Source organism: Miscanthus floridulus, chromosome 2 (assembly GCF_019320115.1).
Source record: "Miscanthus floridulus cultivar M001 chromosome 2, ASM1932011v1, whole genome shotgun sequence".
In the NCBI taxonomy this organism is placed as follows: domain Eukaryota; kingdom Viridiplantae; phylum Streptophyta; class Magnoliopsida; order Poales; family Poaceae; genus Miscanthus; species Miscanthus floridulus.
In genome coordinates this window covers 168,921,443-168,936,361 of record NC_089581.1, presented here as the reverse complement: position 1 = coordinate 168,936,361, position 14,919 = coordinate 168,921,443, and the positions used below count along the sequence as shown (strand labels likewise).

Sequence of the window (14,919 nt, the reverse complement as noted above, 5' to 3'; positions counted from 1 at the left end):
GAAAAACCACGCACGTACGCATGATCACAAGGCTCCGATGGTTAGATTATTCCCCGCTGATGCTGGGTTTCTTTCTTTCTTTCTTTCTTTCTTTTTTTTTTGAGGACGCTGTATTGCAGGGTTTCATTTCACCTTTGAGGCCTTGGCAAATCAACCTTATCGTTTCACATTTTTAATACTAGTGGTAGTACTACCAGGACGCCATCAAAAGCGAGAGCCTGAGAATCTCACCTTCGCCCTGTTCTCTAAAGCCTATATTTTTTCAATTAATAAACAGTATTTTTTTCTAACAATAAATCCGCCTAATTCTATTTTTAGCTATGGCAAACAAACAGACCAAAGTGCATTTTCCTTGTCTGTCCCCACTCCCGCCTTGTCCGCGCACCACTTCCAGCTACGATGCCCTTCATCTGTCCATCTCCCTGTCCCGGATGCCGGATGCATGCATCGTTCCGTTTTCTTTTCCAGGCGAGCAGAGCAGAGCACACATACATAAACGTGCCTAAATTGCAAACACACGCTCTATTTGTTTGATTTATAAATCAAATTTTTTCAGCTAATAAATAATATTTTTCTCTTAAAATAAATCAGCTAATCGTACTTTCGGCTTATCGGCCAAGCGAATGGAGCAATAGTAAGCCGCAGACGAGACTACTTGTTGCAGACGAGACTACTTGTTGGAGCAGCTGCCAAGTGCACATCAAGTTTCTCAAGCTGTTGGCATCAGATTTTGTTATCAAGGCAAGGAACCAAAATCTGAACATCTGATGTTTCCTTGTGCAATCACTCCGACTCGGCAACTCCAATAATCTGCTGTCCAACCATCATCGTACACATATGTTCAGATATGAATGAAGTGTAGTGTGGAGAGTACTGCTACCACATTCCCTTATCAAATGTAAGTAATATATTAGTATACATAGGGCGTGTTTAGCTGGCAAAAAATTTTGGTTTTGGCTACTTTAGCATTTTCATTTGTATTTGGTAATTAGTATCTAATTATGGACTAAGTAGGTTCGAAAGTTTGGTCTCGCGATTTCTCGTCCTAACTGTGCAATTAGTTTTGTTTTTCATCTACATTTAGTACTCCATGCATATGCCGTAAGATTCGATGTGACACTTTGGGGTGAAAATTTTTGGAATCTAAACAGGGCCATAGTCTCCTTAGCCTTGTTTAGATTGAGGTTAGGAATCGGTATTTGACACTGTAGCACTTTCGTTTATATTTGACAATTATTGTCCAATTATGGCCTAACTAGGCTCAAAAGATTCGTCTCGTAATTTACAATCAAACTATGTAATTAGTTATTTTTTATCTACATTTAATACTCCATGCATGTGTTTAAAGATTTGATGTGACTGAAGAGAGAGTGAAAAAACTTAGGAATCTAAACAAGGCCCTTGTTTTGTGCCCAGTCCCTGGTGACAGACTGACAGTACAGAGTCAATGCACGATTACATAAAGAGATGGCCGTACTAGTAATTAATCTAGAAGGATTGTCAATGCGTTTACATTTGAACCACGCCGTAGACATGTAGCATTTTGTCAATGCATGATTATCAAAACGACATGACGCCGATCATTTTTATATTTATTCCGGTGTTACTTGACCTTGAATTAGGTTTTTTTTTTTCTAAACTTTAGTCGTTGTCCCATCGGATGTTTAACATATGCATAGAGTATTAAATATGGACTAATTACGAAACTAATTACACAGCTTACGACTAATTTACGAGACGAATCTTTTAAACCTAATTAGTCTATGATTTAGCAAAACATATGCTAATGATAGATTAATTAGACTTAATAAATTCATCTCGTGGAGTACCGACAAATTTTATAATTTATTTTTTTATTAGTATCAAACACCATACGATACCCTCCGAATTCATACGATACCCTTCGAATTTTAGTCACCTATTCCAAGACCCCTTACACTCAAAGGACTGAACTCTGCCAGCCGCCTCAGTTTTCCACGGATATGACGGATCCAGATGCATCGGCCCTGTGTAGTTTCAAAAACTTTTTCTAAAAAGGGCTATAGTAACCATCACATCGAATCTTACGATACGTGTATAGAGTATTAAATGTAGACGAAAAAAATTAATTGTACAGTTTGGTTGGAAATCACGATACGAACGTTTTGAGGCTAATTAGTCCATGATTGAATACTAATTGCTAAATAAAAACAAAATGCTACAGTAACCATATTCCTAAATTTCAGCCAACTAAACTTGCTGTGTTGTGTGCACTGTCTGTACTGTCCCCCCTTACACTGAAAGGACTGAACCTCTTTTCCGCAGCGGCAGCCGCCAGGCGCCAGCCGCCTCAGTTTTCCACGGATAGGACACTGTATGTACTGTCCTTGCGGTGACTTCTTACGAGTAGTAGTACTACTCGTAGTACGTACGTTCCAGTGCTGGGGCATGTGGCCTGTGGGCACCGGGCAATGAAGAATGAACAAAGCACCAAGGACGGAGTACGTTCCCATGGTGCCCCGGAAAGCATCGCCAAGCATGAATCAGCAGCATCAGCATCACTGTTACCATCTAGATCTACCAATGCTCATGAACCCCCTGCTACTGTTAGTAATTGTGCCTGTGGCAAGTTACTACTGGGCGTTTGGCTGTGATGATTATTCAGAGCTTGTGTTTGCTTAGCTGAAATGGTCATGAAGGATGATGAACCGGCTTGTAGTACGTAGTAGCAGTAATAGTGGTAAGGTCTGCGGTTGCCACTCAACTCCCTTTCATAGTTCCATCATATCATTTGATGATGTGCTCCTACTATGATGCGCCCGCCCGCCCGGACCTAACCCAACTGCATGCATATCAAACGGAAAGGAGATTCCTGTGCCTTGGCATTTTCAGGCTCAAAGCCAGCCAGCCAGCCAGACGATGAGTGACCACTGACCACAAACCCACAGCCAGGGCATGGCAATGATGGAATTCGATTCCAATCACAGTGGTAGGTACCCTTTGCTTCTACGTGATGCGTTGTGTTGTGTCACCGTGCTTTCTTCTCCACTCCTGTCTCCGGCCCACGCAAACGCGGGGGCGACACAGAGATGGGGACTGCATGCCTTCCTTTTCTGCTCTTGTCCCTTGTGCTTTCTCTCGTACACCATGATCTTCTCAGGATTTAGTAGATGCTAGGCACGGTGAATGAACCAAACCAGACCATGCCTTGCAGATCTCTGTACTACCCTGACCTGACGATGGGTGCAAAAATAGCTGGACAGACACGGAGCAAACAACATGTCTACAGCTGTGTTCTGCATCCAACATCAGTGTTTCAGTTTCACAAAATGTCAAAAAGGCTATTCGGTTGATGGTTTTTACGGCTGATAAGTCGGTTGATACTTTTTTACTGTGAGAGAAAAACATTGTACCATTACTGATAAACCGGATTGATAACTTTAAACAAACAGGAAATATAGGAGAACTACTGTGTTTAGGAAGTAGTAAATGGCAGGTACAGTACAAACAGGACCAGTCCATGCATGGCCAAATTATCCTTGCCCTCATTTGGTTCTTGTCGAGTTACGGGGAACAGCAGGAATATAGTCGAGTACTCGAGTCCAAGGCCTCCGTCTGTTGTTTCAAAAAAAAAAAAGTCCTCCGTCTGAATCCTGCCCAAAGACTGCAGCAGTGTCTTCATCCGGCTGAGCTATATATACCACTAGTAGTCCTAATCCATCCCCACAGGAGAGGGCAGCCACAGATGCGCAGGCAAAGGAACAGTGGAACACACACACACATTCAGAGCACCAAGTAAATCCTCGTCGACCGGACCCGGTCAATGGCTGACAACAACAAATCTCGCATATCTTGCACGAGTGAAAACAAAAGGCGTATGTATAGTAGACTATCTAGAAGGACAAGAATCTTGCTGTGAAGGTCTATCTAGAAGTCGGTGGCGGCAGAATAAAGGCAGCTGCTTGCTGCTTGCAAGTTTTGTTTCAGTTTGGCCATTCTTCTCTCTAACAAACTGCTTAATTCACTGCAAGGAAAAAGAGTATGTTAACTTTTTGTTGTAAATTTGTACTCCATCCTTTTCAAATTATAAGACGCTTTGATCTTTCTAGATACATCACTTTTAGTGTCTCTAGGCATAATGTGCATCTTCGGGCAGTCAGTTTGCTAGTGGCAGATTGGCAAACAGGCGGAGTTAGGCAGCGAGCACTATCTGATCTGGTCTGCCTACAGTGAGGGAGTGTACTGGATTGTTCTAAGAAAGAAACCATCAGACCTAAATTAAAGACCAACTAAAGCAAATTCGATGGCCATACACACGCTTTTACCGGGGTGGCGGGATTAAACAAATCTAACGGGGACCATTGCATCTCAAAAATCTGCGTGGTTGACAATTCCTATGAAGCGGCGAAGCCTGTGCGGCCAGCCAGCCGGCCGGCCGGCCACCGATGACGAGACGAGAGGGCTCAGGGCTCCATCGGCAAAGCGAGGGACGCGCGCGGAGAAAGGCCAAGGAATCGGAGGCGGGCAAGGAAGGCAAAGCAAAGGCGAAGGAATTGGTGGTCGACCCGCCCACGCCCACGCCCACTACTCTACCGAATTTTTTATTTTTTTAGCTCTTTTTTTTGAAAAAAAATTCATAAATATGCCCCTGAAAATAAGATTTCAAAATCTAGATCATTATCTCGGCGCCATCGTTGATAGCGCCGAGCTTACACTGCTCGACGCCATCGTTGCTGGCGCCGAGCTCTTGGGCTCGACGCTGACGTGGCGGTGATTTGGTAGGCAGCTCGGCACCGTAGATCTTGACGTCAAGCTCGGCGCCGTGGCTACTGGCGTCAAGCCTGCATGGTTGCTGTTGCGGGCGTAGCACTGCAGCGCGCTGGAAAGGCTACCCTCATGTGCCGTGATATCAGGTCCGCTGCGCGCTGGAAAGGCTACCCTCAGTCTACACCGCCAGTGTCGCTGCCCATAGTTGGCCATGCAGCCCGAGCCCGTCAGCCCGGCCCAAGGCCCATTTTTTTTGGCCCCGCCCAAGCACGGCCCGACCCGACGGCTAGCGGGCCCGGGCTGGCCCGGCACGGAGTAGCAGGCCGTGCCTGGGCCTTACCCCAGGCACGTGGGCCCGCACGGCACGACCTGCTACAGAACAGGCGGCCCGCTAGTGGCCCGGCCTACCGCCTCCCCGCTCGCACCCTCCCCGCTCCCCGCTCTCCCCTAGTCCCCGCGCCCCACTCACGATTCCCCGAACCCTAACTCCCTTCCCCTCCCCCTCCCCGCCGCCCCACGCAGTCCCCTCCCCACGCGGCCTCCCTCCCTCCTTCCCTCTCCCTCGCTGTGTGCTGGCCACCCTCCCTCTCCCTTCTCTGGTGCGCTCGCCTCCATCCCTCCCTCTCCCTCCTCTGGTCCGCTCGGCTCCCTTCTCTTCCATGGCGGCGACGGCACATGGCCCTAGAGCGGCGGCGCGCGGTCCTCGAGGAGCGACAACGCGCGGTTCTCAAGGGGCGGCGGTGCGGCTAGGAGCAGGCGGCGCATCCACCGAGCTCACAGCCCCGATGAGATCCGGATCTGGCGGCTTCACGAGATCCGGCGTGGAGGCGGAGGACGACGAGATCCACGCACGAGGAGGCATGTGGCGCTCCTCGGCGGCGGATCCAGGGTGGACGCGCTCACCGGTGGCGGATGCAGGGCATGCCAGCCCGTCCTCCGGTAGCGGATCAAGGGTGGTGGCATCCCATGGCGACGGATCCAGGGCGTGCTCGGCCTCCGACGACAGATCTAGGGTGGTGGCGTCCCCGGTGGTGGATCGAGGGCGGGCGTGACCGGATCCAGGGACGACGAGCGTGGTGGCTGGCCTCGAGCGGCTCCTCCGGATCCAGCTTCGAGGGCGTCAACCTCCTCGGTGGCGAGCGCGCTGGCCTCCTCCGGATCCGGCGTCGATCTCCTCGGCGGCGACGGCGAGCGGCAGCGACCCTCTTCCCCTCTCTCTCTCTCAGGCCTCAGGGCTGGCACGGCCTATGAAATTGGTCATGCCTCGCGGGCCGGCCCGCCACGGAAATCGGTCCATAGTGCCGTGCTTAGGCCGGAGTCTAGGCCCGTGGCCCTGTGAGGCACGACGTGCCGTGCCGGCCCGCTGGCTATCAGGCTGTGCTGGCACGGGCCCATGCCGAGCCGGGCCTGGCCGGCCCGTTGGCCATCTATATAGCTGCCAACCGTGCACTACTGCACTGCAACATGCCTGACATGAACGTGACCAAAAAAGTGAGCACGTACGTACGGTGATCGATTCTCGCCGCGCATGCAACAGGCCTTCGGATTTCCCTTTCAGCCAGCCTCGCCAAACGACCAAGCGCACAAAAAGCGGCCGCGTCTGATGGAGCCGGCACCCGCCGCCCGGGCCCGGTGGCCGCGCGCCATTGGTTAGTTTCCACGGGCCGCTACCGCCGGCACGGGCACGCAGGTGTTTGTGTTTGTGTGTTCACAAGTGGTGGCAAGTTGAAATTTGTCGTCTTTCGAGAGACTGAACAAATGTCTCGGGGCGCCGCGGCAATGCTTCCTGCCTGCCGTGCCCGGTTCCTGTCGAGGGACCGATGCATGCACGATAAAAGTAGATGCATCTGGCCGCCGTTGGGGGTTTTGATTTGACAACGGCATCGGCATCCATGATGCCGGTGGTCCGCTCGTAGTACTCCTATTACATTGCATGCATGAGTTCCAACGTCACGCCGGTGATGAACCGTCGAGACGAGCGGGGGTGGCTTGAATTGAATCTGTTTCAGGCGACGCCCAACGTCAGATTGCCATGTGCTGATAGCCGGATAGGAGGGAGAGCACTAGTGTTTTTTATTTTATTTTTATCATTTCTTGCGGCCAAGTTGCTCCAACAACACGCGCAACGCAAATCCCTTGATCGTCCCTTCATTCATTTGATTTAAATATTCCATCTGCGTCGCTGTGAGGAAAAACAAGTGGCACGCGACGACTCCTGCATGCTGCAGTCCTTCACGTTCGCTTGCGCATTGACAAACCATTGAGAGTTGCAGATTGTATTATTACTCGTGATTGATATATATAAATATATATAAACTCCCAGTTTCTTGTCAACGGCGTTAGCTGGTTTAATTATACTAGTATATATACTAGCTTTTCTGTATGCAGCGTATCTGAACCAGCTATTTTTATACGCGGCCGCTTTTTGTGCGCTTGGTCGTTTGGCGAGGCTGGCTGAAAGGGAAATCCGAAGGCCTGCTGCATGTGCGGTGAGAATCGACCACCGTACCTACGTGCTCACTTTTTTGACGGTTGGCAGCGACACTGGCGGTGTAGGATAAGGGTAGCCTTTCCAGCGCGCAACAGACCTAATATCACGGCACAGGAGGGTAGCCTTTCCAGCGCGCTGTAGTGCTACGCCCGCATAGCCACGGCGCCGAGCTCGGCGCTAAGATCTACGGCAGCAAGCTATCTGTCAAATCACCGCTACGTCAGCGTCGAGCCTAAAAGCTCGGCGCCAGCAACGATGGTGTCGAAAAATACAAGCTCGACGCTAGCAACGATGACACCGAGATAAGGGTCCAGATTTTAAAATCTTACCCTCAGAAACATATTTATGAATTTTTTTTAAAAAAAAAACTAAAAAATAAAAAATTCGGACTACTCTACCGGCCCGGCACCCCACTGCAGCGCTGACAGCAATCACCGTAGATAGGCATCTCTCCGTCTCGCTTTTTTTTTATGCCTCAATTCGTACCAGCTGTAGCCGTAGTATCTGGAACTTATGCACCAAGTCACACCACTACACATACACACTCACCTATACATGTCCTAGTGCACAAGTTAGAACTACACCTATACGAAGAGATTACACGTGGTTAAGAGGTATCTGAAGTTATCGAGGCTTCGAACGTGACGGACATGTCACCCTAACCATTACGACGCATCCAAATTATTTTTGGAAATAACTGTTTCCGAGGTGATGCACCTGCGCCGGCCAGCGCTCTAATGCGGGTGGGCTGCCCGAACCCAGTCGAAACTAGTCAGCCGAGCTCCCGCTCGGTCCTCCTCCCCACTCGCTTTGCCGAGAGAAGGATCGCCATTTTTCTGCCTGAAATGAAAAGGCAGACGCTCACACTCACGCACACGTACGCGGATGTTCCGGCCTCTGGATCGTGACTCGTGAGAGGGAATCGACGAATCGACTTCTTCCAGGACGGGGTAAAAGAGGAGAGACGATGCTTTTTAAAAAATAAATAAATGAAAATTGTCGACAGGAATCGAATGCCGGGTCAGGTTAGGGATCACCGGTCATGTATCGGCAACTTCAAATAAGCTGAGTGAGCGTTGGATCCTTGGCGTGCGCATCCACTGTGCCCTGATGCTTATCATATTTTAGCACTCATTACAGCTGCTTTATTATCATCATCGCTGTGGCTAGTGGCCACCATGTCTACAGATACGGACGAACACCGACGCGACCGTCTAATTCTTGTTCCACTGCTGTACTGCTCCGTAGGAAACATTGGGCCATGGCGCCATGGATGTTGTCGGAGGTGGTGCTGAACCGGCCAATTCCCCACAATGCCGAGGAAGTGAGGGGTTGCCACGTAATTTTGAGACGACATAACAAACAACCTATACAACGGGTCGTCTTTAACATATAATTTCTAAAATTATGCATGGACCAAATGAATGATAAGATCATATACAAATCATAACTATGTATCTTATTTATGTCATTGAGTTGTGTAGACATTACTGTCGAGTACCGTAGAACCGGGTACCCCGAGCAAACATCAAAAGGGTCACTCAAATCCCATTAAAAAGCAAAGCTAGAAGCTAAGCCGAAGGCTCCTCACCGGCCACGTCCGAGCCTACCAGGCTCACCGCCCCGCCTCAAGCCTCGCACAGGAGGTCTCGGCGTCCTGACGCAATCTCCGCCTCGCGCGAGGCCTCTCACGGAAGGTCTCGGCAAGGAGTCCGATCTCCGTCTCGCGTGAGGCCTCTCACGGAAGGCCTCGGTAAGGAGTCCGATCTCCGTCTCGCGCGAGGCCTCATTCTCCGTATCGCTCGAGGCCGGTTTGTCCTTAGCCCGTCACCCCCCGCCTCGACCGACCCTCCCGACAACACGTTATGTTCCATTAATACGTCAACCACTCCCGCAATCTCAGCCGGACGATGGCTCGACACCGCAGAATGGCCGACGGGACATGGGGTCGCATCAGCACCATACCAGCTAGGACAGGGCACGGCGGGGATTACCGGTCACTGTATCCTGACGCTGTGCACACGATCAGCGCCCGCACCACACTGTGCCCCGTGATCCCCGCCTCGAAAACAACACGACGTGGGCGGCCTGGCCCGGGTCATCACCATCTTCAAACCAGCGCCCCGGATCAATCGCTCTCTCCGGGCCTCAGCACTATGCACCAGGGTCTCGGCTACCTCGGGATTCGTGTCCGCCGAGACCCCTCCACGGCGGTGCAGCCTCGGCACCAACCGAGCCTCGGCCTCGTGCACAGTCGGTCCACATCGGCTCACACGTTCGCCGCCGCACCCACTCCGAGGCAGTCCTAGAGCTCCCATGACGCACAGGATCGGATGTGACCACCACGCCGCCCCAGTGCTCCAAGGACAGACCACTCCGACGACCACGCCGCCACAGGAGCAGGCCACAGGGCTCGGCCATGGCGCCCCTGTTGGCACGACGCCGTATAGTTAGCACAATGTACTGTCCTTGTCCTCCCTTCAACTATAAAATGAGAGGACTTAGGCCATTTAGGAAGGGAGAGAACTCACGGAGAAGAACACCTTGTAACACACACACGCACACATCCCAGCCGTCTGAGAGCAACGTCTCAAGCAGCCCACACGACACCTCACCGAGACCTGGAACTAGCTCTCTCTCCCCCCTTGCTTGTAACCCCATACTGCAAGTACTTCGGTGCAAGGAATACAAGATCGATCTCTCAGACTGGACATAGGGCATCGATTGCCTGAACCAGTATAAACCTTGTGTCTCTTTGCATTACCATCCGGGATTAGGGGCACGCAGTCCAAATTCACTAGTCGGTTGAGGACTCCCCCGGTCCGAAACACCGACAATTACCATATAGGATTATAAAATATGCTATTCATTACAAATCTGATATAACCGTGCAAATTATGAGATAATCAAATGGGAAGATATTTATTGCAAAGCACTTGGTACACATTTAAAAGATCACATAATCAGAGTTTAGCTATTGTGCCTATTCTGAAGACGACGGAGTTCAACTAAATCATTCCTAAGTTGGGTATGTGTCTCTCGGTCACACGGATTGCAGCATTTCTTTGTAGTACTCTAGAAAAGCACATGTTGTTCCCTATACGGACTGCGATTTTTTTTATTGTTAACACATTTTTAAACTAATTTTAAAACTAATACTATTTTTTTTTAAATCTAACACTTTTTGCCACGCCTATTCGCACAGTGCGGCGATTTAATGCTGTCGCGTCATGTATGGAGGCGCGGTGAGGCTGCCCACGTGGCAGCGACCAGGGCCCCTGACCGGTGACGTGGCCGGCTCTGCCGCGCCACCGATCAGGGCGCGGCGGTGACGCGCCACGCATCATGGCGCGGCAGTGGCGCGCCACTGTCCAGGGCGCGGCAGAGCCTAATATAGGCCCTGATCGGTGGCGCGGCAGAGCTGGCCACGTCACCGGTCAGGGGACCTGGTCGCTGCCACGTGGGCAGCCTCATCGCGTCCCCATGCATGACGCGGCAACGTTAAATCGCTGCGCCGTGCGAATAGACGTAGCCAAAAGTGTTAGATTTGAAAAAAAAAATAAACAATATTAGTTTTAAAATTAGTTTAAAAATATGTTAAAAATAAATAAAAAAAATCCTGGTGGTAGAGTATATGATAATCCTGGAGCTGAGTTTAAATCAAAAGACATTGCACCTGGCTGTCTTTGGTCTTCAATAATCATATTGCGAAGAATAATACAAGCTTGCGTGATTTGACCAACATCTACCCTTTTCCACTTACGTGCCGGACGATCAACAATGTTAAATCGAGATTACAACACCCCAAATGCACGCCCGATATCTTTCCTTGCACTTTCTTTCGCTTGTGCATAAACCATGTCCTTGTCACTTTGGGGGGCTGCTATCGACTTCACAAAGGCAGCCCACTGTGGATATATTCCGTCGGCGAGATAGTAACCATTATTATAGTAACCATTATTATATTGTTTTCCATTGACTGAAAAATGCACTTGAGGTGCTTCCGGCCTGTTCGCTTCGTCGTAAACGATCATAAATTTTCAGCCACAACAGTATTTTTCTCACACCAAACCAGCTAGCAGTAATAATCCACGATCGTATACGATCGTTTCAGCCCAAACCGAACAGGCTGTTCACCTTTCGGTGCTTGTATGAACAAAGGCTAGTGGTTCAGTACATTGATGTCATTGTTAGCACCAGCAACATCAAAGTAACTATGCCATATCCGAAGATCATGTGTAGCAACAGCCTCAAGAATCATAGTAGAAGCATGCTTGTGACCGCTGGTGTATTGTCCTCTCCGTGCAACCGGACAATTTTTCCACTGCCAGTGCATCTAAAGATATGATTCGTTGTGGCCAGCTCGCTCAGCCAGCGCGTCCACGTCGCTGTTATTTCGTGGCCGTTCGATCGGCCGCGCGGACGGTCCAGATCGGGCGAGCCGCGGTCGTTTTACGAAAAACCCCTTTCAGTTTTCGGAAATCAACCCGCGCTCCAGACGTCCTCTCAGAATGTTTTAAAAAAAACGCCTCATGTTATTTCCAAATCACTGCGCAGTCCAGAACGGATGCGCACTGGTTTGTTTGCAAAAAAGACCTCCACTTTATCGAAATTCAACCCGCGCTCCATAGACACTCTCATCATTTTTTGCGAAAACATCCTCTGATTTTTCTTAAATAAAAAAACAGTCCACCTTTGATTATTTCTTTTCTTTTCTCAAAAAAAATATGTGGGGCCCGTGCACCGCGCGCATGGGCGCGCCTGAAGGACTAGTACAATCAATGCTTCCTAGCATACCAGGGAAGCCACGCGCCTCATTGAATTGCAGTGTGCGCTCTGTTTCTTCAACTGTAGGCGGGCATAGAAACTCTGGTCCAAATATTTCGATCACTCCTCGAGCAAACATTCCTAAGCACTCCAGTGTCGTACTTTTGCCAATCTTTAGGTTCTCATCAAGTGAATCTGCAAGGGTGCCGTATGGTAACATACGCATTGCTGCTGCACACTTGATCAGTGGCGAGAGTCCTTCTCGGTTAGTGGCATCTATCCTTTGAGTGAAATATGGAGACCATGCACCTAGGGCATTCACGATCTATAGAAAGAGTGACTTTCTCATTCGAAATCTTGTGCGAAACATCAAGTCGGTGTACACAGGGAACTCTGAGAAGTACTGGGACACAGGCTCCTCATGGGCATGTTCATGTTCATGATCCCTGAATATGTACAGCCTGGGTTTGCTTCGACGACGAGACGATTCTGCTCCATGTTACTCCTTCAACTTTGCCACGATACTTGCATCGACAGAATCAAAGGCTTCTTGCTCGGCCATAAAATCTTCGTACTCCTTGTCAAGGTCTGATGATTGCAATGACTCATCTGAATCATCGAATTCATCTGAGGCAGATGAACCTTCTTGATGCGACATATTTTTGCTGGCTATAACTTGGGCCTTTTGCTCTTGTTCGTGGCACACGATTATACATAATTAAGATTTGACACCCGTCATGATTTATAGGGCGTCAGCACAACAGAAAGATATTTGGGCGTCAGCACAACAGAAAGATATTTCGTCAGCACAACAGAAAGATATTTCAAGTCCTACAGATATACGCCGAAGTCCAAATCCAACTACCTACCAAACCGATCATGACTCAACTTGGGAAAGAAGAGTCCGGCTTGCACTTGATTTGTACTGAACTTGCATTGGACGAAACCAATTGGACTGCAGAACAAACATATATTAAACAAAATATTTATGTTTATTGGACTGACACATGACAACTAGATGAGGCTTCATAAATAACCTATATAAAAACGTTCTCAAATATCCTATCAAGACATTAAAAAACTGAAGTAAACAAGGCCTCCAAGGTACTAGCAATGCTGGACCAACGATCTCAAATAACCTGAAAATAGTGGCACTTTTGTACGTTATTAATAATCTGAAAAACCTAAAAATTGGCAAGTATATCTGACAATAAAAATCTGGAACACATACCTCCTACTGTCCAGAAGCACGGTGGGGAAAAATCATCTCCCTCATACCCTTAAGAGCTAACATATGCTCAGTTCTCATGTCCTCATGCATCTGAATTGTGTCAATGATCAGAAGGGCTTTATATGTCTCCAGCAATTTGGATTCCTTATCATGCTTTTTTCCTTCTTTTTCAACTAGTTTTGCCTCCTTATTCTCTTGGGCTACAAGGTGGGTCAGCCTTGCTGATTCCTTCTTGTCAGCGGCAATTTGTTGGTGTCTGTCCAGTATCTCCATGTGATCTTCCTTAGATTTCTGTTGACCTTCTATTAGTTTGTCAATCTCATCCATAATTGATGAAGAAACCTTCCCCTTTCCCTTCCTGTTGAGTTCCTCCTTAGCTTTCTTACAACCAATTGGACGCTGCAGATCAGTGACCACATCAGCAGAGGCTGTCAGGTCAACAGCTTCTGCCTCAGAATACTTTCTTTTGTGAGATCCATTAAGGTCCTCATTGTATGCATGCCACTTTGGTCGATCTCGAAGAACCTTCCAACAAGCTTCAAGTTTAAACTCACCATCATCAGACTCTTCCTCATAGAAAGCCTCGGCATTATCCATTACCTGCTCATCAGAGCCACGAAGTCGCTCTGCTTTTATCCAACAGCCTTGAAAGTAATTCACACTTTTGTTCACACGATGCCATTGTTCCTTCAGTTGCTTAATTTCTCTGGTTCTATCACCTGGAGTCGTGCTGTTGAACATGGCAGTTACTGATCCCCAATATTGATCATTTCTCTTCCAGTTTCCTTTAACCCTATCGTTTGTTTTTCAACCAAGCACTAACCTACATGTCAACATAGATGGTTATAAGATGCACAAACATTATACAAATGATGGGTACGTCCTGTGCTCTGTTATTTTGTATTGATTGTGTATCAGATTCGATATATCGCCTATGGAACTCGTGCCTCTCCTTATATACTTTGCAGGGGTAGGGTTATAAGAAAAATATCATATTTGGTATTATACAATAAATCACATCTTTATATAGTCTTGCGGTGCACATCTTGATCTTGTGGGTTGGGCCACCTTTAGGGCCCGGCCCATGTCTTGTCTTGTGGGTTCCGGAGGCCATGCCCCCACAGCTAGTCCCCGAGCGCCTTGTATCCTTTGAGCAACGCTGTCTTGAACAAGTCCGAGCAGTTTGACGTGAAGCCGATCAGTTTAAACGGTGGCGGTGGAAGTTGAAGCCGACCAGTTTAACTGATGAACTAAGCGGTGAAAGTCGAAGCTGACCAGTTTAACTGGTGAACTGAGCGGTGAAAGTCGAAGCCGACCAGTTTAACTGGTGCGTAGATCTCGGACTTAGCCAAGCAAGGCATGCCAGAAGGATGTAAGGGGCGCAAAATAAAAATTTGAAAATTCTCCACCTTAGGCGAAGCGTAGCCACTTAGACTCCTTTTACGAGGAAACATCCATGATTTAGTCAATAAGGAGGGTAAATCAAGAAAAGAGCACTACATTCACCGCTAGGTGAAGTGTAGCCACTTAGTCCCCGAGCCTGCTAGAAGATGAAGAAATAAATCTTATAGCAGGGTCAAAAAAAATAAGTCTGAAAGCTTGCCAATGTCATCTGTTATATGCGTATCAAGACCCTAGACGTGCTGCCCAAGATCAGCACCCTGATCCGAACAGCATGGAGCAA

At 48.6% G+C, this 14,919-nt stretch overlaps 1 protein-coding gene across 1 annotated transcript; it reads right to left on the bottom strand.

Moving 5' to 3' along the window:
- Window positions 1-13,238: 13,238 nt before the first annotated feature.
- On the bottom strand, window positions 13,239-13,976 carry LOC136537414 (glutathione S-transferase T2-like). The gene has a single exon (XM_066529394.1). The coding sequence runs from the start codon at window positions 13,974-13,976 to the stop codon at window positions 13,239-13,241; it is 738 nt and encodes a 245-aa protein (XP_066385491.1).
- Window positions 13,977-14,919: the final 943 nt, after the last annotated feature.